We start from the raw sequence: 26,758 nt of genomic DNA on the forward strand, positions 1-26,758 counted from the left end.
TACTTGTATTTATGGTATGCTAGTATATACTTGTAATATATATTTGTATTTATGGTATGCTCATATATACTTGTAATATATACTTGTATTTATGGTATGCTAGTATATACTTGTAATATATATTTGTATTTATGGTATGCTAGTTGATACTTGTAATATATATTTGTATTTATGGTATGCTAGTATATACTTGTAATATATATTTGTATTTATGGTATGCTCATATATACTTGTAATATATACATGTATTTATGGTATGCTAGTATATACTTGTAATATTTATTTGTATTGATGGTATTCTAGTATATATTGTTGGGCAACGCCGGGTCCCTCCTCCAACCCCTGCCTTCTGCCACCCCATTCCCTCTGGTCTCCTACCCCACCCCTTCCTCCTCCTTCAACCCCCCCCCCCCCCGTTCCCTCCAAACTCCAACCACACCCTTTCCCTTCCATCCACCCCCTTCCTCCCACCTATGCCCTCCTGACTCCCACACCACCCCTGCCCCCTATCTCCTCCCACCTCCGCCTACCCCACCCTACTTTTTCCTTCCTTCTCCCCACTCCGTCCTCTCCCTCATCCCATCCTAACGCCTTCCTCCTCCCACCCACCACCCCTCTTCCGGACTCACACTCCTTCCCCGCGACAGGTGGTGGTTCATGTGTTTATCTCTATATAAAAGGAGCCGACTACTTCTGTCGCGCTTTATTGTAAAGCGTTCCTTCTGTCTTGCAATAATAATAAATAGCCCCAAGAGGGCTGACGGTCATCACTTGAGGTTGTAGTTCAGCTCAATGCTGATTTTGGGGGACCTCCCTGGATGTCCCCCTGCTCCCTTGGGAGGCCTCCTGATATGAAATTGAAAAATATAAGAGCGGGCGATCCTGCAGACCATCGAGTATAATAACGATATAAGGTCTCAGGGCAATCGGTTGGTAAATAAAGGACAAGTAGGGTTCCGAAGCTTCAGGGGGCAACTAACCTCCTCCTCTCTCGGGAGCCCCTATGATCCGAATTTGAAAAATAAAAAATTGGAAAACTTAATAACAGCTTAAGGACCATGCATGCACACACACACACACACACACACACACACACACACACACGCACGCACGCACGCACGCACACACACACGCACACACACGCACACACACACAATCTCCCGTTTGAGCGCTCGTGGGTGGACTGTTGCGACCAAGGCACAGCAACCTGTTCAAAGTTCTGTTGTGGTAATCTATACATACACATACACCCATAAAGTACATGAAAACGACAACCCCAAAGGTTTACCTTGAAACACGCGTTTGTTCGTCAATCGATGTACTTTCTATTTTTTTAAAGGAAAGAGGTAAATTAAATAGACTATAGCAGGAGATGGGAGCAGGGCCACGTTCTTTTAATTCGATCTTTAATTTGATTTATTTTGCTTTCCTAACTCCGGAAGTTTCCACAACAGAGTACCCAGGCACAACTGTGGAAGCCTTGACGTTGATCCTGCTGGTTAATTATTTTCGTTGTACACAATGAAACCAGCTGAATGAATCTGGTAAATTTTGGCAGATTCCTTAATCTTTTCTTCAATCAGTATAATTCTCTGAACAGTAGAAAAAGTTAAGTTTAATGCTTTGGCAATTTAACATTTTCTTGAGAAAATATGGAGAAGGAGGGATCAGGGCCTTGCTTGCTCAAAGTATATAGGTATATACTCTTAGTTATAAGAAACACTAATGTCTTAAAATGGCAGATTTCACTCCCAGATTTAGATACTTATTTAGTGTATGGGGGCCAATCCTCAAATCTGAATCCAGATTTTGATTATATAATTTAATTATTCCATGAGTGTAGATCATGTTTCCAAGGTGAGGCACATTTCAATAGGCCGAAACAAAATGGTGGTGTAAGAACATAGCAATGTGACAGAGGGCTGAACAAGATGCCGCAAACCACCATTTTGGGAAGGCTTCTTTTGTTTTCTTGTTATGAGCACCTAAATTATCTTCAAAAAGGGTATTTAAACACACTTATACACCCAGGTGTATCCATGCACTCCATCAGAGTGCGATAAGTAAGCATGCAAAGATTGAGGCCGCTTGGTTTAATGGTTTTGGAGTAATGGAGGAGACGTACACACATTGTCTTTTATTATTATAGATTGCAGACATATATATATATATATATATATATATCATAAGTTTAAACTGGGAAAGTTTGTAAAAGCTTAATCAGATATACAAAGTATGTGCATTATACAATGCTGTACCTTAACCCAATGTTTAATCCATATGGCTTTATCACTATACAGGTGATAGATATACCACGGCTATTTACACCTATTGAAGAACTTCGGCCTGCCATTTGACAAAAGGTTAACCATTCCTGTTGTGAATAAGTGTTAGATTGCAAAGTTCATTTCTTTAACAGGCCGCCGGACCGACTCGCTTGTGAAACGACCTGCGCATGTCACGTTTTACAGCACTGTTTACTGAAACATTAATGTTTTTCAAACGGCAAGATTAGCGGTCAATTCCTCACCGATTTATGTGGGGGCGACCGTTTTCTCCACATCGATTTATTGATGAATTGACTTTTGCATTTATTTATGCATGCATATATGCACCATCGGCTCTCCACCCTCAGAGAAGACAAGACAACCTGATAACTCAGAAGCGCCCTAATAATTGGGTACCTAATTGCCTTCCTGGAACTTTGTCCAACAGCTGCTGTGCTGTTTCTCACCATGTATGTGTGCATTCAATATAGAACTTGGGGTACACATCGGTGTGTGTGTATATATATATGTGTGTGTATATATATATATATATATATATATATATATATATATATATATATATATATATATATATGTGTGTGTGTGTGTGTGTGTGTGTGTGTGTGTGTGTGTTGTATATATATATATATATATTAGCCGAATGCACCCGGCGTTGTCCGGGTTATTTTTGAATGAATTTACTACTATAATTCAGCTTTTACTCGCGGCCGTAGAAGATTGACAACAATAATTCAGCTCAGCTTTTAATTGCGAAATGGGCCCAGCCCGGCCAAGGCGGCCTCGACCAGTCTCGTCACCTCGCCTATAACCTTCCCGGGGCCCATCCCAACATTTTAAGTTATTTTTGAATGAATTTACTACTATAATTCAGCTTTTACTCGTGGCCGCAGAAGATTGACTATGATAATTCAGCTCGGCTTTTAATTGCGAAATGGGCCTCGACCGGCTTCGCCACCTAGCCTGTAACCTTCCCGGGGCCCGTCCAGACATTTTTGGTTTTAGAGGTTTCCTCCTATCTTTCACCGTTCAGGAGATTAGCATGTGCAGACAAACAAACAAACAAACAAAAACTTTCTTTTATATACAGACTTGGCATTTAATATGGAATATTATTTTTTTCTTGACTTGGGTTTACTTTCTTAACTCAGTATATCAATCTGGTGAGTTTCTTTTACACTTTGGTGATTTATTTGTTAAAAGAACCATGTCACTGATTGTCTGTCGCAGCAAGAAATCAACAACAGGATTATATCACAGGTGGCGTGGAAAAATGTACGGACAGGTGCATTTGATGATTGGCTTCACAGTCGGGTATACAAGGGTTGTTGCATTCTGTGTTAGTGGAAAACAACTGCTGCACGTCTCCAAAAGATATTGCCGCTTCCTCTGGAGATGGTCCGTCAACTCGACAATGCTGTTTGTCATGGAGTGGTGGCTTTACGAAATTACGGCATGAAACAGCGTGCTATTGCTCGGCAGTATGGCATCACTCAAGGTCAGGTGTCAAAGATCCTGAAACGAAATGCTCAGAGGGGTGTCCCTACTCCAATACCGAGGCCAGGATGACCCCGCAGAAGCACAAGGAGGGATGATCGCCAGCTGCACCGGCTAGTCCGCAATGGCCGTACCAAGTCAGCTAATCGGCTTAGGGCTGAGTGGCAGCAACTGACAAATGTGCCTGTATCCAGAAGGCTAGTCAACCAACGACTGGTTCAAGCAGGCTATCATGCCAGGCGTCCCCTGAGAAAGCCACGCCTGACCAGACAACACTGCCAGCGCCGATTGCAGTGGGCCAGAGAGCACCGTCAATGGCAGCCAGGACACTGGAATCGCGTGATCTTCAGTGATGAGTCTAGATTTCTGGTCTATCGTCAAGATGGCCGTGTCCGTGTGCACAGACAAGTGCATGAAGCCGACAACAAAGATTGTATAGTGCCAGGAGTCCAAGCTGGAGGTGGTGGGGTGACCGTTTGGGCTGCTTTTCATGCAGGGGGCAAAACTGCTCTGGTTGTTCTGAATGGAAACCTGAACCAGTTCAAGTATAGGGTCATTCTGGAAGAAACATTGCTTCCATTTGCTTGTGCAGCCTTTCGAGGAAACTTTGTCTTCCAAGATGACAATGCACGGCCTCATCGTGCTCGCATGATCCAACACTTTCTTGCTGACCGTGGTGTAGAGCATATGGAGTGGCCTCCCATGTCCCCGGATATGACTCCGATAGAGAACTTGTGGGCAGAATTAACGCGTCAAATCGACCACTTGGACCAGCAGGCGACCTCTGTGCGTGAATTGTCGCAGGCTATTGTCACTGCATGGCAAGCGATTCCTGTCCAACCCTTGGCAAATCACGTGAACAGCATGCCTCAACGTGTACGTGCTCTCCTGAATGCTCGTGGGGGTTACACGAAGTACTGAACTGTAATTTTACTGTCCGTAATCCCAGTCGTAATTTAACTTTTGTTTTTGTGAAAAAAATTTGGCTAATGTGCAAAATAAAGAGATACTTCTGGAAAACGTACAGAAGTTTAACACAGTACTGTCCATGAATTGAGTTCGATATCAGTTCACATCACTTCCAAGGATCAATTATTTGTTTCGAAATGTCAAATGTGGTTTTTGTTTCTTTTAAAGGTCACATTAACAAAATCTAGAATAATTTCAACATAATTCCAATGAACTTTTGGTTCTAAGACATCTTGAAAAGTAAGTTCACCCCCACAAAAAAAATATTCCATATTAAATGCCAAGTCTGTATATATAGAAAAAGATATATGTGTGTGTGTGTATATATATGTATTTGTGTATATATATATATTGGTTGTTGATGCACCCCTATCAGTGCTTGTTGAGGACACCAGATCGATTCCCATTACAGCTATTCCTGCACAATCTGGGACCAAACATGGACCTGGAACCAAACACGGTCAGGCCTAATTTACACATCTGGGGCTGTAGTCATGACGTCATCGTATGTATGTGTCGGCAAGGTGTGGGTCTGACCATGTATGTTTCTCACCATGTAGGTATGGATTTTATCTCACCATGTATGTATCTCACCATGTATGTGTGGGGTTTATCTCAGACATGACATGACAGACAGTTTATCTCAGACAATGACATGCATGTGTCGGTAAGGTGTGGGTCTGACCATTTATGTTTCTCACCCTGTAGGTGTGGGTTTTATCTCATCATGCAGGTGTAGGTAAGGTGTGGGTCTGACCATTTATATTTCTCACCATGTGTGTTTCTCACCATGCAGGTGTAGGTAAGGTGTGGGTTTGATCTCACCGTGCACGTATTACGTCCATCTGCTTATATCGCAGAGTGAAGATGTTTTTCCGAGTGAACCTGCTCTGTCTGCATTGTGAAGTTGAACACTGCACTCGTACAAATCACCACGAGAGACACTTTAAACTCGCATGGTAAAACTCGGGACACTCACTCACAATGGCATGCAACGGAGATGATTCTGTACTCGAGCATCGTTCAGAAAACAGCGACCTCTAACGATGCGTTCCCATTACCAGCTGGGCCATCACGGGCGAGATCCGCAATAACCAATCGCTCTTTTCGCGCCAAATTTCAGCCTCATTTTCTCGCTACCTGTAAACGTTTCCGCTCTTGAGCCGTGCGCACGAGAGAACCCCTCGGGTCTTCTGACCACGTGACCAAATAACCGGATCCGCAGGGACATCTTATAAAGGTCCATCAGGTCATTCACATCATTGGAATCGGAACGTTTGGCCACAATGTGATCGGGAATCTCATGGCTGAAAGTGATGGCGATTCCACCCTCGGATGGTGGAGGCCTGGTGGATGTGCTTGGTGTGTTTATTCTCAGTTGATACGTGTCCGTGAGTATCGTTCAGCAAAAGCCTCTGTGGTTTGAGCCCCCACGCAGCACACCTTGAAGATGGCGCCAAAAACACCGAGACGGTAAAGAGGTGCGTGCGTGGGATATTCAAAATGTTCTCGGAACGACATAATCATAATAACGTCACAGGGTTTTTTAAATCTCTAAGTAAATAAGTCTTTATTTAATCAGCAAGAAATGTAAGAAACAGATGGTGAGACCCCCAATGTAGTTTTCATCGTCACATTGTGTATGAAACTTTGTGTAGTCAGGTGTACAGGTGTGGAATGATGTAATAAATTATATATCACAATCTGCTTAACATAGGTGTGTTTCTCACCATGTATGTTTCTCACCATGTATGTTTTTCACCATGTATGTTTCTTACCATCTACGTGTGGGTTAGGTCTCACCATGTGTTTTTCACCATGTATGTTTTTCACCATGTATGTTTTTCACCATGTATGTTTTTCACCATGTATGTTTTTCACCATGTATGTTTCTCACCATGTATGTTTTTCACCATCTATGTTTCTCACCATATATGTTTCTCACCATGTATGTTTTTCACCATGTATGTTTCTCGCCATCTGCCTGTGGGTTAGATCTCACCATGTATGTTTCTCACCTTATATGTGTGGGTTAGGTGTCACCATGTAAGTTTCTCACCATGTATGTTTTTCACCATGTATGTTTCCCACTATAAGTCTCACCATGTATGTTTTTCCTCATGTATGTTTCCCACTATAAGTATCACCATGTATGTTTTTCACCATGTATGTTTCCCACTATAAGTCTCACCATGTATGTTTCTCACGATAGGTCTTACCATATATGTTTCTCACCATGTATGTTTCTCACTATAGGTCTCGCCATGTATGTTTCTCATCATATATGTCAGATTAGGTCTCACCGTGTATGTTTCTCACCACAGGTCTCACCATGTACGTTTGTCACCATAGATCTCACCGTGTATGTTTCTCACCATATATGTCGGGTTAGGTCTCACAGTGTATGTTTCTCACCACAGATCTCACCATGTATGTTTGTCACCATAGATCTCACCGTGTATGTTTCTTACCATATATGTCAGGGATTAGGTCTCACCGTGTATATTTCTTACCATATATGTCAGGGATTAGGTCTCACCGTGTATGTTTCTTACCATATATGTCGGGGATTAGGTCTCACCGTGTATATTTCTTACCATATATGTCAGGGATTAGGTCTCACCGTGTATGTTTCTTACCATTTATGTCGGGGATTAGGTCTCACCGTGTATGTTTCTTACCATATATGTCGGGAATTAGGTCTCACCGTGTATATTTCTTACCATATATGTCAGGGATTAGGTCTCACCGTGTATGTTTCTTACCATATATGTCGGGGATTAGGTCTCACCGTGTATATTTCTTACCATATATGTCAGGGATTAGGTCTCACCGTGTATGTTTCTTACCATATATGTCGGGGATTAGGTCTCACCGTGTATGTTTCTTACCATTTATGTCGGGGATTAGGTCTCACCGTGTATGTTTCTCACCACAGGTCTCACCATGTATGTTTGTCACCATAGATCTCACCATGTATGTTCTCACCATATATGTCGGGTTAGGTCTCACCGTATATGTTTCTCACCACAGGTCTCACCATGTATGTTTCTCACCATATATGTTTTTCACTACAGGTCTCACCATGTATATTTCTCACCATAGGTCTCACCATGAATGTTTTTCATTGTACATGTCAGAGTTAGGTCTCACGCTCACCATTTGTGTTTCTCACCATGTATGTCGGGGGTTAGGTCTCACCATTTATGTTTCTTACCATATGTTTGTATAAGGTCCATCTTCTTTTTGCAGTCACATCTGGTCCCTTCCCCATAGTGAGGAGACTTTACACTGGGCACACGATACCTGGCTGTTCAGTCCCAAATGAAGACCACTTGATAGTTGTAAAAATGTCAGATTTGAACTCTGCCTATTGAGCAGCAATATGAGTTGGTGAGTGCCTTCAGTTTTGAATAAAAACGTTAACGTTTCTTTGACCATTATGTATATATATATATATGTATGTATGTATATATATTGTTACAGACGTGGCTTGGATGTTATTTACCGAGCGGTTTTATGGTATGACCACGTCTGCACAAGTTACCCGATTGTGCCCGAACGTTGACTAATCGCGCTATGCTAGACCAATGAAGGAAAAAGAAGACACACGGCTGGAATTAATACGACACGACACCAGGGATACGGTTCTCAAAGGTTGTTATTACAATAATGCGGAAGGTTTAGATTACAGGGACAAGAGGGAAACATAGGAAGGTGGGCACTTAAACACACTTATATTAACCCCAACAGACGACAGATAAACGGGACAAGGCTCACTCACACGGGGTTTGATGGCCAGGAAAGCGGGTAGCGATCGCTCCAGGTGCACCTGGGCTCAGGGCAGGATCACGTACGGTCCAGTTTAAGAGATGCGGTGGAGGTATTGCAGCGCTCGAGGGGTGGCGACTTCTCTCTCCAAGCTGGGGGCGCATCTGACGTCACATCCGGCGCGGGGCCGCGTATATCCGGCGGGGAGTGACACGCCCTCGGCTCGTTAGCTCCGCCCCAGATGGAATCGGCACGTTGCTTCTCATTGGGTGCGTGGGGGGGTTACTGGCTCCGCCCCTGACGAGGAGCTGACAAGGAGCCCCTTCGTGGTAACCCCGTGGAGCGCATGGTCTATGGCGCTAATCGAGCCGGTGTGAGGACGCATCCTCCCCCGCTCTGCCGCCATCTCCTCTGTTGTTGTTGTAATTGTTGGGGAAGAAGATGGAAGGAGGTATGGGAAAGGTCCTAAACTCACTACTGATGCCATATAATCACATTCTGGTGCAACGAAGAGTCATAATTAATGGAGACGAGGCCTTAACTGACATAGAATAAGAATAACTAGGAAGATGTCCGAAAGTTGTCTACGTGTGGTGCGGTGGACCTGGGCACGACATTTAATGGGGGAATAAGGGGCAGGTCGGCTCTACTGATTGTTATTTACATGCAATGGGACTAGGGAATGGGGGATTGGGGAAAGTTGGGGAGTATTGGAGAAAATAGGGGAATATTTACAAGCGGATATGGAGGCCAAATTCCATATTCGCAACATTGCACCCTTCTCTACCCTCGGGGCGTCCCGACCCGATAAATTTTTACCTACTTTAGTGTGGCACGCAATGTAGTTCCCTCTACTATTAACTCTACCCTGAGTGCGACAGTTTTACAGATATTCACAAATGAGTAAATATGTCCCCCTGCGACGTTGCACCCTTCTCCTCTCAGAAACACACCCACAGGATAACCGAATCCGGAAAGAATTCGCAAACTAAACATACAGCCGGTAGGGAGCATTATTTACAAGATTACGCTGATATCTACACTACGATCCAGGACCTGTTTTTGGAGGGACACATGCAGATGTTATGCATAGAGAGAGCGCGCTTGCCAACATCGATACACCAACCCACGAGTGCTCTGTGGCCGACGGCCTTTAATAACGTGCAGAGCACCCTTTCCCAGCATCAAAAGCACCACCCCACCACCAATCGGTGCAGTCACCATTGTTCATTGGAATAAAAATAAATTCGACAACCCCTAACCCTGCAGGTGTCTCTTGCTCTTCTTGTGGTGCACTTGGTGGTAACTAAAAGTGGTTCACCTGTATGGCATAGGTGCCACGTTGACCCATAGGTCCATCCCCGGGTGGTGCTTGGCCGCAAACGAACTGCGGTCCATTGTGGGTGGCCACAAACATTGCGGTCCATATGGTGTATCGATCCCGGCAGCAAACAGCGAAAGTGCAGGCCCACAACTGCGCAGCCAGCACCTCTCTCTCCTCTCTCTCTACCCCAAAGCCAGATCCTCGGAGGTGGGAGACAAAAGAAGAAACAAGTGAGTAAGGTGGTAAGGGCGCAAAAGTGCACGCAATGTAAGGTGATGCACACTGGGGGCACATGGGAACCAGGTGAGACAGGTACGTTCCTATCGTACGCCCCCCCCCACCAGGTAACCTACATGGCCCCTCCCTTACCCCTTACTGCATCCACAAAACACAACACTACCCATAAACATCTACTTTACAAATCGACAAACATCCCTACTGTCTTCCCCGTTCCTCCCATAAACCAAATTCGTCTTCTCTCCCTCCTAACCAATCAAATTTGCCATTTTCAACTCTCATCAAAATTTGCCATCTCCAACTGCACATCAAAATTTGCCATCACCAATTCATCATCAGTCCCTCCTAAGGAGGGAGAGATGGAATCACCCCAATGTCTCATCCACGTCGTGATGCGTCTCACAAATCCACAGCAATCTCATTTCCTGCACACAGAACAAAGAAAACACAGGTGTGGAGTCATCATCATCACCACAGGTAAGTGGCTGCGTATGGTGCGACAGGTTCATCAATCCTAACTATTTCCTAAGTGACTTTAACAACTTTACACTACCCGGGGTCTTTCTCCGGCCAAACCATTGGCCCTCTTACACTATGGGTTCTACAAACCAATTCCCATTGGCCAAACTGTGGTGCTCTTCAATTTGGGGTCTCACTCCCCCGATTCATCTCCCGGTGCCCTCGCACAATTTCTGGGCTGTGGCGTGTACCTCTCCCAGCGGGTCTACCCACCTGCACACCTCCACCACTGCAGTTGCCTCCGAGCTTACCTGCTCCTTACCCTAACCTATCTACCTGGGGAAGGCCCTCTGGCGCTCTCCCCACTCCGTGCCCTCTCTGGCACTGGGCTGCCCGATCCACACCCGGGATCCTCAGGCACCCACTCACAACTACCGGCTCCCAGAGCCCACCTGCGGCCTCACCTGGCCGACATCCTCACAGTGGTGGAGTGCCCAACCAACTACACACACTAACAGGCTACACGCCCAGCCATTTCCACAACACTAATGCACCCATCCACAACACCATTCTGCCACCGCACCACAAATGCCAATATCCAACCACAATTTACCTGCACCCTCTACCTAACACTTACACTACCCGCCCCGGGTGCTCGTGAAAGGGGTCCACTCTTCCCCCATCCACACCTTCGCACCATGCACACCACTCCGTACCACTCACTCCAACTCTCTCCACACACCTGTACCTGCACACCTGTGCTCTCACACCTGGTGCCACCTGCACCCTTCTCTCCCCAAGCGCATTCGCGCTGATCCACAACACTCACTACTCATACACTGCTCCACACACCTGTCCAGTTGCACACCTGTGCAATCACACTTGTTCAATCCTTACAAACACGGCATCATCTCAGCTAACTACTCCCTTCTGAAACTTGCGCTTCCCAGTCGTCCCTTTAACTATTGCGCTCCCTCGTCATTATAATCCACACTAATCTACCTGCGTCCCCACTACAGGTATCAGTCACTAACTAAACTTAACGTTACCTACTGTCATCTTCGCTAGATCCCTACACACAATATCCTAACCCACCCGGGCTAGTTTTCACTGCCATACACCCCATAAGCTATTGCTCCTTTGCCCCCCGCATGGGAAGGGTGGCAGGGATGCCATCCCACCACATCGGGGGTCTCTCGCTACCAATTTTGCACATCAAATTTCAACAAATTAAAAATTTGCCAATCACTGCCCATCATCTGCCAATCACTACTGCCAATCCCTTGCCAATCATCAAATTTTGTTTTTCTCTAATTTTGGGTCCAAAACACTAACCTCATCACCCAGTCGACTCACTAATACCTCTCGGTGCGCCACTCCCTGTCCAAAGCCCGGCTTCGTGAAGCCAAGCAATGGATGCTGGTTGTTTTGTGCCAGCGGCTGAATGCGTCCGGCACTCGGTGCAGGGACGGGGGCTTACCCGGGCCGAGATCCCACGCATCACCTCGGCGCGGAGCCATCCAATGTCCCGATCTCGACCTGCCGGCACGTCTCAACAAAACGTGGTCGCCATAACGACCCTTCCTATCGGGCTGCCCGCTCCCCCTAGTGGAGCACGGACGCGGCCGTTCAAAGCGAGGCCCAGCACGCACCGAGGGCCCGATTCGGCTATAAGTCGTTCTCAACTCTACCCCATCTAACGTCGATGCTTCACCTGGACGCTTACACCCCGCAGCCCGTTCCTTGCTCACACATCCAGCCGTTTCCATGCCCCTCGTACCTTTCCTTACACACCTCGGTACACCCATTCCACTCACAGCCTTGGTCACACACCTGACCACCGAACACTTTGGCACACATTCGTTGGTCGCACACCTCACCAATACACCGCTTCGCGCCCCCTCCTCTGTCACCTCCTCTGTGACAATCACAGGTGTGCCCTCATTCGCACACCCAACCACGTGCCTCACCACCAACTCCAGCGTGCATTCCCACTCACGCTCTACCATTCCAGGTGTGCATCCTTCCATCCCAGGTGTACATCCTCGCTCACCTGTCACAACTAACTCACGCTCCATGTCACTCTCACTACTTTCACCTCCATTCCTGACAGCGCACTCACCCTTACTCTTGACAGCGCACTCTTTCCTCGTGCACCTGTCCGTCACACACCTTTCTCGCGCACACTCTCCCGTTACACCCTCTGTAACACTCACCACAGGTGGACACTCTTCCTTACTTCTGACAGCGCACTCTTTCCTCATGCACCTGTCCGTCACACACCTTTCTCGCGCACACTCTCCCGTCACACCCTCTGTAACACTCACCACACCACGCTTCCATGTGCTCCCTCGCACACGCGCTACGACCGACTCACTCTCGCCAGCACCCTCACTCCTTGGCACGCACTTTTTCCTCACACACCCCAGAGTCGGACTTTCTCGCACACCTCCTTTTTCGCACACCAGACCTGTCGCACACTTCACCAACGGCCTCTCACGAACACCCGGGTCTATCTCGACCCCCAAGCCTCTTAAATCACCTGGCGCATCATACGCACGACCATATTGGTCACCACTTACACCGGGTCCTCTTCCTCTTCGCTTCTCCTCCATCACCTGCGAATCCCTCATCCGGTTAATGAGCACATCATCACGATCCAAACACAGACTTTGGACCAATTCTTTTATCTCCTCTTTTATCTCTTTCTTATCCCCTCTCCGTCGCTTCTTAATTTCACTCATCCCTTCTTCCACTTCTTCTAATTTGTGCTTCACCTCTTTTATTCCCCGGTACGTCTCCTCAAGCTCGTCCTCCAAGGCTACCTTGACCGTTTCCATGTGCGTCCTCACCTGCCGGTCCTTCGTCTCCATTACCTCTACCACCTCGTCCAACCTCGTTGTCAGTCCCTCACGTACCATCTGACATTCCCTCTTCGTCGCTATCAAGTCGTCTTTTAGTTCTTTCTGTGTCACTTTTAACCCTCCTAATACCGCAGTGTTCCTTTGAACCTGCTCCGTTAGTTCTTTTTGTCCCTCCGTCAGCTGTTCCACCTCCTGCGTCAGGACCTCTATGCCCCCCTGTAACTTTACAGTCCCCTTTCTCACCTCCTTCTCCATGTGCTCCCTACAGTGCCTCACCTCCTCGCGCACTCCTCCGACCTCCTCACTCACTCCTCTTCTGATCTGCTCTCCCATCACTTGCATCTCCTGCCCAGATGCCACCCTCATCTGCTCCATTTCCTCCCTGTGAGCATCCAGTTTGGTTTCTACCCCCATTCTGACCCCCTCTATCTGCTGCCCCATTTGGTTAACTTCCCTTTCCGCTTGGTCCCTCATGTCCCTCAATTTGCCTTCCATACTGTTTTCTAACCCCTCTAACCCATTTTTCACTCCCTCTATCTGATTCTCCTGGGCAGCCATTCTGTTTTCTACCCCCATTAACCCATTTTTCACTTCTTTTATCCCGTTGTCTAACCCCTCAAATTTCTTGTCTAACTCCTTAAAATTATTGTCTAACCCCTCAAATTTGTCGTCTAACTTCCCAAATTTCTTGTCTAATCCCTTAAAATTATTGTCTAACTTCTCACCGGTACCCCTCGCTTCGTCCCTCATTACCCCCATTTGGTTTCCCATTACCCCCAATTGCTCACTCCGAGCCCTCGCTTCGTCCCTCATTACCCCTATTTGGCCCTCCAATCGCTCACTCAATCGCTCACCCAATCGCTTTCTATCAGCCCTCATTTGCTCACAATTCTGGGCCATAAGGGCCTTCATTTGTATCCAAAACGAGTTCAAATCCATCGGGGGCGCTGCCACGGTTGCCGGCGCGGTGACCAGCGAGGCGCCATTTTGCGTGCTTGCTACCCTCGCTGTTTCGCTCTCCTCACGTGTCTCAATTTGGTCCTGGACCGACCCTGCTTCACTCTCCCCTACCGGACCCCAGCTGTCTTGATCCGCCATAGCGCGACTTTCAAAATTCGGTTTTTATTTTTTATTTTCGTAAAACAAATTCAAATTTCGCCGTTATAATTTCGCGCGGGAAACGCGCTCCAAATCGATTCGGTCGAGCGCCGTACGCGCTCCGGCTCGATTTTCCCTCCCAAAATTTGGGCCTAACTAATTTAGTCCCGGGTTCGAATTCCACTCCTCGACACCAATTGTTACAGACGTGGCTTGGATGTTATTTACCGAGCGGTTTTATGGTATGACCACGTCTGCACAAGTTACCCGATTGTGCCCGAACGTTGACTAATCGCGCTATGCTAGACCAATGAAGGAAAAAGAAGACACACGGCTGGAATTAATACGACACGACACCAGGGATACGGTTCTCAAAGGTTGTTATTACAATAATGCGGAAGGTTTAGATTACAGGGACAAGAGGGAAACATAGGAAGGTGGGCACTTAAACACACTTATATTAACCCCAACAGACGACAGATAAACGGGACAAGGCTCACTCACACGGGGTTTGATGGCCAGGAAAGCGGGTAGCGATCGCTCCAGGTGCACCTGGGCTCAGGGCAGGATCACGTACGGTCCAGTTTAAGAGATGCGGTGGAGGTATTGCAGCGCTCGAGGGGTGGCGACTTCTCTCTCCAAGCTGGGGGCGCATCTGACGTCACATCCGGCGCGGGGCCGCGTATATCCGGCGGGGAGTGACACGCCCTCGGCTCGTTAGCTCCGCCCCAGATGGAATCGGCACGTTGCTTCTCATTGGGTGCGTGGGGGGGTTACTGGCTCCGCCCCTGACGAGGAGCTGACAAGGAGCCCCTTCGTGGTAACCCCGTGGAGCGCATGGTCTATGGCGCTAATCGAGCCGGTGTGAGGACGCATCCTCCCCCGCTCTGCCGCCATCTCCTCTGTTGTTGTTGTAATTGTTGGGGAAGAAGATGGAAGGAGGTATGGGAAAGGTCCTAAACTCACTACTGATGCCATATAATCACATTCTGGTGCAACGAAGAGTCATAATTAATGGAGACGAGGCCTTAACTGACATAGAATAAGAATAACTAGGAAGATGTCCGAAAGTTGTCTACGTGTGGTGCGGTGGACCTGGGCACGACATTTAATGGGGGAATAAGGGGCAGGTCGGCTCTACTGATTGTTATTTACATGCAATGGGACTAGGGAATGGGGGATTGGGGAAAGTTGGGGAGTATTGGAGAAAATAGGGGAATATTTACAAGCGGATATGGAGGCCAAATTCCATATTCGCAACAATATATATATATATATATATATATATATATATATATATATATATATATACATATATATATATATATACATATATATATATATATATATATATATATATATATATATAAATATAAATGTATACAAATTGGCTGTTAATTTATTTATAATCCCAGTTACCTGGGGTAATTAATGAGGTGGGAGCTGATTGGCTATTCTCTCCAATTGCGGGTGAGAGACGTGATTGGATGTTGAAATATTTATATGTTAACTGGTAATGGTATCGCACGTGGTATATGCTTGGGAGCCTCGGTGATGTGCGGTTAGATGTCGCTGATGACTCACCAATATAAAGCGATGAAACCGGTCCGGCGAACGCGTGAGCGGGCATGTAGCATTGGAGTTCTCAGGTATGTGCAACTTGTGCTAGTCAACTGTACAGTAACCCAGGTAGGGTTTGAAACAGTAAAGGACTTACCTTATGTAGCTTTTCCCGATTGCTTCATGCAGCCTTCCTTGGCTGGAAGTGCATGGTAATTAATTTATTTATCATCCTGGCCACCTGTGCTAATTAATCAGGTGAGAGCTGATTGGCTATTCCCTCCAATTGCGGATGGGAGATGTGATTGGGTCTTGAAATATTTACATGTTAACTGATAATGGCATCGCTCGTCGTGCATGCTTGGGAGCCTCGGTGGTCTGTCTTTCAATCTATGCTGTGGTGTCGCTGATGACTCGTCAATAAGCGATGAAACTGGTCTGATGGCGGAGAGGGTGTATAGCATTGCGGTTCTTGGGTATGTGCTACGTGTGAATGTCACTGTAGAGAAACCCGGGTTGGGTTTGAAACGGGAGTGGGCATACCTTGGCTAAAAGTGCATGACGATTAATTTTCGGATATATATATATACACACACAAGTTTGGCCACCCAATCAAGATCGGGTTATTTATACTTTAGCAAAACATAAGGAAGATTGACGGATCGGCCAGAGAACCATTATTTCTTGTTTCAACATTGATTTGATTAAGAATTCTATTTATTTATTTATTTTATGATTAAGAATAATTTATAATTTATTTATTTATGATTATTAGAATTTTATGCTTAAAATAGAATAAGAATTCTATTTCAATAATGTGATACAGCAAATTTTGGGGCAATTGGCCCCGATTTATGGAATTGTATAATAAATCAAAGAAGAAGCTTCACACAGAAATAACTCGCTCATATATGTTTGTGTGTATGTGTACATGTGTATTTATATATGTATACGTGTACATGTATTATATCAAATATAAATATTTAAAGGAATTAAGGGGTGGAATCTTCCCCCCCCCCCCCCAAAAAAAAACAAGTGAGGGGGGAGGAATGATTAGGCAAATTTGTCATTGGTGTAATTAGCCTGCACGACCCACACAGCTTGAGAAGGGGTTTTGCTATCGCTTGTGTGTGTCTGTCTGTCCAGGCCGGAACTCATTAACCCCTCCACAATGCATTAAGCGTGAGATGCCTGGTTTTTTAAATCGCTTTTGTGTTTATTTATTTATTTACCATTGAGATTCAGTGTGTCTGTCCAGGACATTGCATTTTTACCAATCGACCTTTTTTCATCATATCTTCAACAAACCTGCACTGTGAGAATGTGGAGAACACATGAATAAAATGTACAATTTTTATACCTCCGCCGACAAAGTCCCGGAGGCATTATGTTTTCGTTTTCGGATTGTCCGTCCGTCCGTACGGCCTAAACCTCGTTTTTCTCAGCAACATATGGCTGATTGAGACGAAACTTTCAGGCTAGGAGTGACACCCATGCAGAATGTTTTTCACAATTGTGACGTCATAGGTCACGTGGTGTGGCAGCCATCTTGGAATAAACACAAATAATAATAAAAAATTTCTCGGAAACAGCTGAATGGAAAAATGTGAAAATTGGCACATTGTCAAGTACTCCCAATGGGGGAACAAAAGCATGATAATGATGACATCATAGGTGAAGTGGTAGCAGCCAAAAATGTTATAATCGAATTCCTTTTCCTAAAAATCTGAAATTGCATGCACATGATCTATGACCCATTTGTATTGAAATATTAAATTTATGACATCATAGGTCACATGGTTTTACAGCCATATTGGTTGAAGGAAAATATTAAATAATTATCTCTTAAGCCGCTCATCCTATCAATGCAAAATTTTACAAATATCATCTAACAGCACTGTTGCATATAGTTTGAAAATGATGATGTCATATGTCACGTGGTTTGGCAGCCATCTTGGATAGAAAAACGACCCTTATCCGATCGACACGAAACTTCTCAAACGTGATGCCCTACCCATACATATGCAGAGTGGTGGCATCTACCCGTTGTGGGACTATGCGGAGGCATATTGGCGACACCGTCGCATTGTTATAGTTTTTAAACTGTCATTTTCGTCACGTTGATGTCAAGTACAAAACGGATGCGGTTTTCTTGGTGTGCATTTTATTTGTTGTGCGATTGAGATTTAAAATGTCAAAAATGTCATGATTGCAATCTGTAAAGGGATTGGGGTGTTTTATTGTGGTGTCATTCCTTCCTACCTTGCTTGGTTGTGTTTTGGGGATGTCATCCCTACATCTTTTTTTCTTTCTTTTTAAAATGGTTTTCTCTGATTGTTGCCTTCGCGATGGAGGTTGTTACACCCCCGTCTGTTTGTTACGATCAAAATCGAAGATCTTTCAAGTGTATTGGTCGGTGGACTTTGTTATTCCGTCTGTCTCTTTGTCAGTCTTTGTTTGTTTGTTTGTCACTCACCTACAAGTCACAATTCCAAACCTATCATCATGAAACTTTACCACGTTGTAGAGGTGGTCACAACTGTGAAGCTATTGATGTTGAGGTCAAAGGTAATCTTGAGGTCAAATTTCTAAAATCGTCATTTTACATCCGATTGACTTGAAAGTTGAATAGCAATTGCACAATGCATCACTGAATCGGGGAAAGCAACTATTTTAAGGTGAAAAGGTCAACGGTCAACTCGATGTCAAAATTCTAAAATCGTCAATTTTCATCTGAAAAATCATCAATTTTCAGCCGATTGGTCCAAGCTATGATTAAGATTGTCAATTTTAATCGTGATGAAATGGACAATTTGATGTATCCATGGCAACTTTTCTTTTTGGGGGGGGGGGGTGTGGGTAGACGACGTCTTTATTGTTTGTCTGTTTGTGAGAGGACATCTCAAAGTTTTGAAGGACCTATGATAAAACGTGGTGGATGAGTTGGTTAGGTGACAAGAACAAGCTGATTAGGTATTGGTTCAGGTCCGAATCCAGATCCGGCCTATCAGTGGGATACAAAACGTAGACTGTTCAGCCTGGTGGAGGTGTGCTCTCTACCGAGGAGCGTTCTAGTTTCTAATAGGATGTCATCATCACCACGCTTTTCTGCGAAATGTCATAGATATCATGCATATAATATAGCGTCATAATTCCATCTTCAAAACAAGGGCATATCCAGCGGTGCATCATGGGGTCTTTTTATCTTTGCCCCCCATGAGGCATTAAAAATGTGCCAGAGAGGTAACGTTGGGTTTACGCCAATAGACACTGCGATATGGTATGCACTTTTGCATGGTGGTAGATGTTGGCTCCATCACCGTAGTATTGCATTGCTAGTACCCCTGGTGCAGTGTTGTGTGCAATACCACAATAAAACACATTTATGAAACACACACCTGTTTTACAGTAAGGGGGGGGGGGCAAGAAGCACACGAATGAGGTTGGAGGGTTTATTTCAAGTTTGCATGTGATGCCAAAATACTCGCACAACCTTGATCTTAACCACATTTAATGGTCGGGAACAACAGGTTGTTTTCCGGCAATGTTTGCAGAGCGAGTCTGATTCCATGCCAATGTATCCGTGGGTAGACATTTATGAATGACAGCGTCTCGCTTTCCCGAAACGAAGCCGTTACAAAACGAATGCATATGTGGATGGCGTTTTTCATTAGTAAATGCAATTGCGACTGTCATGTAAACTTTACTGTAGCGAGGCAAATGTAATGGCAGTCGTTACATAAACTAAAGGTCGACGTGAGTTTAGAGTGTGAGCAATACCGGTAAGATCGACAACTTTCGCTCACGCCCTGCGGTCGCGCTCGGGTGGAGGGTCCAGGTAGCGCGTGTAACGAACGCTCCGACGGCTGCAGAAGATGATGATTGATGTGTCGAGACGATCTGCTTCGCTCCAGCCCCTCCCTGTACAGATAGAACGGAGGAGGGGGAGCGGGACCCTCGATCCAAGCACTGGATGGCCATCCGGACTTTGCATTTCTTGATAGCGGAAAGCTGCAGTGTGGAGTTTTGCCAATGTCACCAAAGCAGTGTGTGTGTGTGTGTGTGTGTGTGTGTGTGTGTGTGTGTGTGTGTGTGTGTGTGTGTGTGTGTGTGTGTGTGTGTGTGTGTGTGTGTGTGTGTGTGTATACATATATAATTATGTGTGTGTGTGTGTGTGTAAATATATGTGTGTATATATATATGTGTGTGTGTGTGCACATATATGTGTGTGTATATATATAGGTGTGTGTGTGTGTGTACATATATATATAGGTGTGTGTAAATATATGTGTGTGTACATATATAATACATATATATATATATATATATATATATATATATATATATATATATATATATATATATATATATATATAATGTGTGTACGTGTGTGTGTGTGTGTGTGTGTGTGTGTACGTGTGTGTGTGTGTGTACATATATGTGTATGTGTGTATATATATATATATATATATATATATATATATATATATACATGTGTGTGTGTGTGTGTGTTTGTGTGTGTGTGCGCATGTGCATATACATCTCTTTTGTGTTTGGAATGATAAATTCGGTATTTTTCTGGAGGCCCTATCTGTCCATATACTTGATCTTAAAATGGGTAAAAAAAAATCTTAATTTTTTTTTTAAAGAGTCCAGGCTCATGGAGGATCTAGAAGACATAACAGACCAGGACATAACTAGAAATATGGGAGGGAAAACACCAATAGAAGGGGATAGGGACAAAATAGAGGGACTCTTGAAGAGATAAGGGATGTTGGGAGGACAAATGGGTGAACATGATTGATACAGCGCAAACTCTCAATCACAGAGGTGGAAGGAAAAGCTGGGAACCCCAACGATGGAGCATTGCTCATGCCATGGTCTCGTTGTCGATCCACGCAGGCACTTGGTGTTCCCTTGTAACCTGGCATCCCTCTTCCTTACTGTCCCCACACTCGACAAGCTGTACAAATGGCTCCAGCGTTTATTGCGGCACTCACCTTATCTTACATTCTTATCTGCTCACTTTGTAAGCACATACATGGCAGCGTGTAGTCAGATAAGGAGGGAATCTCAAAGAGAACGCCTCCCTCCCAGCATGAATCCCAGGCATCCCTCTCTATATCAATTCGCCCTGAAAGTCGGGGCCGCTGGGGAGCTTCTTCGTGTTTGCTGCATTCCGAAATCAACGCTTGATTAATCTCCTCCCCGTGGGACGACCGAGGCATAAACGTCGAATGAATTTGCCGTGATGTTTGCGGCGCCGTCAGACATTGTATTTGTCTCCTCGTGCTCCGTGGGCAGCAAAATAAGAAAAAAAAACCCACCACGTCACAACCAGTACGGTAACAAGTTGTGGTGTGGTGCTGCTGTTCCGTTTCCGGGGTTTAAACGACTCTATTAACTGCATTTGTTTTCGAGTTTATGCCTCTCCTCCTGTGTAGGCTCACAGAGCGACGCGGCGCGCTAGCTCCACAGGGCCGCAAAACCTGCCGGAGCAATACATCATGCGGGCCGCGGCTATATGCGCTGTTAATTAGCCAATAATATGCACTTCCGTCATATTACTGGCTTTATATCGATAGCATCTTGGGACAGAATGGTCCGAGGCACACCGTGGCTGCCTCAACACATTTTATCCATCAGGAAAATGCAATCTAATGCATGACTTATCTCATTTGCACTGCCTGTTAGTCAACTGGAGAGGACCATTTATCGGCCGCAGCGTTCCAACAATGCTCATAATTTATTAAGCTTATTAAGTTGCCTGAAACACTTTTATGGAACGCCGTGGTAATTCAATTAGTTATGCTTTGGGCCACAGAAGAGAGACTGGACGCACTCTTACCTGAGAGATAGCTCTCGAAAAGAGCGACAGATGGTGAGGAGCAGGCCAGGGAATCGGAGGGAGAGATTCAGATAGAGAGGAGCAGGCCAGGGAATCGGAGGGAGAGATTCAGATAGAGAGGAGCAGGCCAGGGAATCGGAGGGAGAGATTCAGATAGAGAGGAGCAGGCCAGGGAATCTGGGAGGGAGAGATTCAGATAGAGAGGAGCAGGCCAGGGAATCTGGGAGGGAGAGATTCAGATAGAGGAGCAGGCCAGGGAATCGGAGGGAGAGATTCAGATAGAGAGGAGCAGGCCAGGGAATCTGGGAGGGAGAGATTCAGATAGAGGAGCAGGCCAGGGAATCGGAGGGAGAGATTCAGATAGAGAGGAGCATGCCAGTGAGCCTGGGAGGGAGAGATTCAGATGGTGAGGTGCAGGCCAGGGAGCCTGGGAGGGAGAGATTCAGATAGAGAGGAGCATGCCAGTGAGCCTGGGAGGGAGAGATTCAGATGGTGAGGTGCAGGCCAGGGAGCCTGGGAGGGAGAGATTCAGATGGAGAGGTGCAGGCCAGGGAGCCTGGGAGGGAGAGATTCAGATGGAGAGGAGCAGGCCAGGGAGCCTGTGAGGGAGAGATTCAGATGGAGAGGAGCAGGTCAGGGAATCTGGGGGGGAGAGCGAGATACCATGGACCACCATTCAAAAGTAGTTGTCACAAATTGTTTTGCGTTATGTTTTCCAGAAGCATCAACAACCACTCCTGCAGCCTTGTTTTCATCATTTGTCAATTGGGAAGGCGAGATGATTGGTATACAAAATGAGTGTAAACTTAGTCCAGCAGTCATCTGCAATTCCGTAAGTGTTATAATGATAATAATACGAATGAACCACCTTTCGAGGCTATTTTTCCCCTCAGAGCAGGGGTTGGCCTCTTTCGAGCTACCATGGTCCCCTTTTTGAAGCAATGTTTTATGGCCGGATGCCCTTCCTGCCACCAACCCTGTTAGTCGCCTCTTGCGACACACAGGGAATTACCAGTGCACTGGTACTCAATTTGCAGACCTCAGATGGATGATAGGCTGAGTCAACCCCCGTGGTGTTAATTCAGCGACCGACCGAGATTGGAACCCAGGATCCTAGGATCCCAAGCCGGCACCCGAACCGCTAAGCCAACACCAGGCTTTAATAACAAGCATTCTGAGTATTGTGCTGCAATACATGTCCCCTACCGGCAGTCTGTCGTCCGGAAAACTGTTGGGGAAATTACCAAGGGTTATTTACCCACAAGTTCTGAATCGTTCCCAATCGCAATTTACCTCAGGACGGGCTGACCTGTGATTCGCACTCGGGACTTCGATTTATACACCTTGCAGACAGGTCAGCAGAAGCACGAGAAAATATGTTGTTGATGATGAACCTTTCGAGTCGCTAAATATCAGTAATTTATTATATTTTCCGGTTCACGATCAATGATCGATGCGTATATATATATATATGTTGCTAGGCCTGGCTCCGCCCCTCCGGAAAGCACGCGCTGTGTCTCGCTTTTGACGTTCGCGAGACGAGGCTGAGGGCGCGCGGTGCGGCTTGAGGAGAACTCTGGAATAAACAAGAGATATCCATTTTAAAAATATATTCGTTTAATTAACGATATCTGCCAAACCACGTGCCCTATCGCCAATTCCAAAAGGACATTTTAGTAGACTGACATGCTGAACAGATCTGTGAAGTTTCCCCTCGATTGGATCAAAAATGATGGAGCGGCTCGGTTTTAAAGGTTCATGCTTAAAAACATCATAACTCTGAAACCATGTGACGCATGACGTCATGCTCGTTGACTTTTTTGTTCGTCACGGGTATGCGATTCTGCCTGCAAAGTTTGGCCTCGATCTGTTCAGCCGTTGCAGAGAAAAATGGGTTTTCGTGGTGGCTGAACCACGTGACCTGTGACGTCATAATTACCATTAAAATATTCTACAGACCGAGTCCCTCATATGGTGAAAATTTGATCTCAATCGGTCCAATTATTGCAGAGAAAATCTTTTTTAAAGGAAATTAAAACTTAAAATGGCACTGAGTTAAGGATCATCAGAATTATCAGAATTACCAAAGTTCAAAGTGCTATAACTTTGTCAAAAATGATCGAAACGTCGTGAAGTTCGAACTTGATCTGTAACTTATCATGAGGAAACCATGTACCAAGTTTGAAATCATTAGCATTAAGCGTTTAGAAACAAAGTCCGGAAAACTGTTCTTTGCGTGACGGACTGACGGACGGAGGGACGGCGTGCAAACCTATAGTCCCCTCTGGTGTACACCGGTAGGGGACTAATAACAATACGAATACGAGACAGAATGGTTTGGAAATGGAAGAGGGGTCAGCCAGAGGTGCATGTTCTCTCAACCTTGTTCAATCTGTATTGTAAGTTCATCACGAGGAAATCGAACTTAAATAACATCGATGCTGGAGGATTGGAGGAAGGTATAACAACAAGGTAAGGTATGCTGACTCTACCACTGTGTTGGCAGAAAGTAAAGAGGACTTGATGAAACCGCGCAGATAATAAAGAAGGAAAGTGAAAAAGCTGGTCTTTATTTAAACCTAAAAAGACTAAAATATTGTCAACAGAGAAGGCGGATGTGTTCAGATTGGGATACGATCACGTGGAAATATGGGCAAGTTTCATCTTCCTGGATTCTAAGATAAAGATTGAAGTGAGTAGAGAATGTGAAGGAGAGATTCATAGACAGTTAGTATTGGGGAGAAGAGCAATGTCAGGATTGACAAAGATCTGGAAAGACAAAGATGTGACAAAACAAACCAAGAGAGGAGGTTGGTGAATGCTCTGGAATTTCCAGTTGTAATGTATGGATGTGAGTCATGGACAGTGAAAAAGAAAGGAAGAAGATTGACAGTTTTGAAATGTGTACTAAATAATTGGCCCATAAATGACTTGGAAAAAGGGATTTGGAAAAACAAAATCGAAGATACTGCATATTCCAGCACTACTAGCAATGTCTAACCAGACTTGTCGGCATCATAGATTGTCTGCCCTGAGTTTGGGAGGTCGGTGGTTACAACTTCGGCTTTGTAATGTGAAAGACTTAAAATGGTGTGTGCTCCTTCATTGTATAATGCTGAGCATTTAAAAAGGCTAGAGCACTGACAAACAACGATAGGTCGGTAACCATTATGCAGGCTAATGTTCCTTGTAAGGGAACTCGTATTTTATGCTATGGAAGAAATTTAACAGAGATGGGACATTATATAATATTGAGATGGGACATGAGATAGGACATTATATAATATTGAGATGGGACATGAGATGGGACATTATATAATATTGAGATGGGACATTATATAATATTGAGATGGTACATTATATAATATTGAGATGGTACATGAGATGGGACATTATTAAATATTGAGATGGGACATTATATAATATTGAGATGGGACATGAGATGGGACATTATATAATATTGAGATGGGACATGAGATGGGACATTATATAATATTGAGATGGGACATGAGATGGGACATTATATAATATTGAGATGGGACATGAGATGGGACATTATATAATATTGAGATGGTACATGAGATGGGACATTATATAATATTGAGATGGGACATTATATAATATTGAGATGGGACATTATATAATATTGAGATGGGACATGAGATAGGACATTATATAATATTGAGATGGTACATGAGATGGGACATTGTATAATATTGAGATGGGACATTATATAATATTGAGATGGTACATGAGATAGGACATTATATAATAATGAGATGGGACATTATATAATATTGAGATGGGACATGAGATGGGACATTATATAATATTGAGATGGTACATGAGATGGGACATTATATAATATTGAGATGGTCCATGAGATGGGACATTATATAATATTGAGATGGTACATGAGATGGGACATTATATAATATTGAGATGGGACATGAGATAGGACATTATATAATATTGAGATGGGACATGAGATAGGACATTATATAATATTGAGATGGTACATGAGATGGGACATTATATGACATTGAGATGGTCCATGAGATAGGACATTATATAATATTGAGATGGGACATGAGATAGGACATTATATAATATTGAGATGGTACATGAGATGGGACATTATATAATATTGAGATGGTACATGAGATGGGACATTATATAATATTGAGATGGGACATGAGATAGGACATTATATAATATTGAGATGGGACATGAGATAGGACATTATATAATAATGAGATGGGACATTATATAATATTGAGTTGGTACATGAGATGGGACATCATATAATAATGAGATGGGACATTATATAATATTGAGATGGTACATGAGATGGGACATTATATAATGCTGAGATGGTACATGAGATGGGACATCTCGCTTGACGTTCCTTCTGATTAAAGGGACAACAAACTTATCAATGCGACACCCAACCAACGAAACACCAATCCAACAGGTCGGAAATCGAACCCAGACTGGACAGCTCAGAGGTTGCTCTACCTCTCCGCACGATTCTGTCAGACCACTGTTGTTCCTGGTCACCCTCGATTAATTGTGATAATTAATCAAATCAAGAGAAAAAGGATGACTATGCCATACTCTTTATAGTGACAAATTGAGCAATCCTCAAAATAGTGATTTTAGAGTGGGCCACAAGGGTAAAAATGCAAAAAAGATGTTCAACTCAAAATTTGATATTGGGTCATTCCTGTTGAGGAATTCAGGTCACAAGGGTCAACATGCAAAAAAATTAACTCAATTTTATATTGGGTCATTCCTGGTGAGGACTTCGGGTCACAAGGGTCAACATGCGAAAAAAATTAACTCA

General features: G+C 44.7%; 1 protein-coding gene and 1 long non-coding RNA gene across 2 annotated transcripts in view; both read right to left on the reverse strand.

Annotated features, from left to right (window-relative positions):
• Positions 1-8,037: 8,037 nt before the first annotated feature.
• Positions 8,038-16,134, reverse strand: LOC144893689 (uncharacterized). Its single transcript, XM_078785049.1, has 4 exons — positions 15,924-16,134; positions 12,967-13,084; positions 12,423-12,810; positions 8,038-8,121 (listed from the first exon to the last, which is right to left on the reverse strand). Exons 1-4 carry the CDS (start codon positions 16,132-16,134, stop codon positions 8,038-8,040), a joined length of 801 nt encoding a protein of 266 aa, XP_078641175.1.
• A 3,368-nt stretch (positions 16,135-19,502) lies between these two features.
• LOC137435427 (uncharacterized) overlaps positions 19,503-26,758 on the reverse strand; it is a 40,064-nt gene continuing 32,808 nt past the window's right edge. The window contains exon 2 of the long non-coding RNA XR_010986073.2: positions 19,503-19,985. This is a non-coding gene — a long non-coding RNA (uncharacterized LOC137435427). The remainder of the gene's footprint in view (positions 19,986-26,758) is intronic.

The sequence above is a fragment of the Myxine glutinosa genome, chromosome 9 (genome assembly GCF_964187855.1).
Source record: "Myxine glutinosa chromosome 9, kmMyxGlut1.1, whole genome shotgun sequence".
Lineage (NCBI taxonomy): Eukaryota > Metazoa > Chordata > Myxini > Myxiniformes > Myxinidae > Myxine > Myxine glutinosa.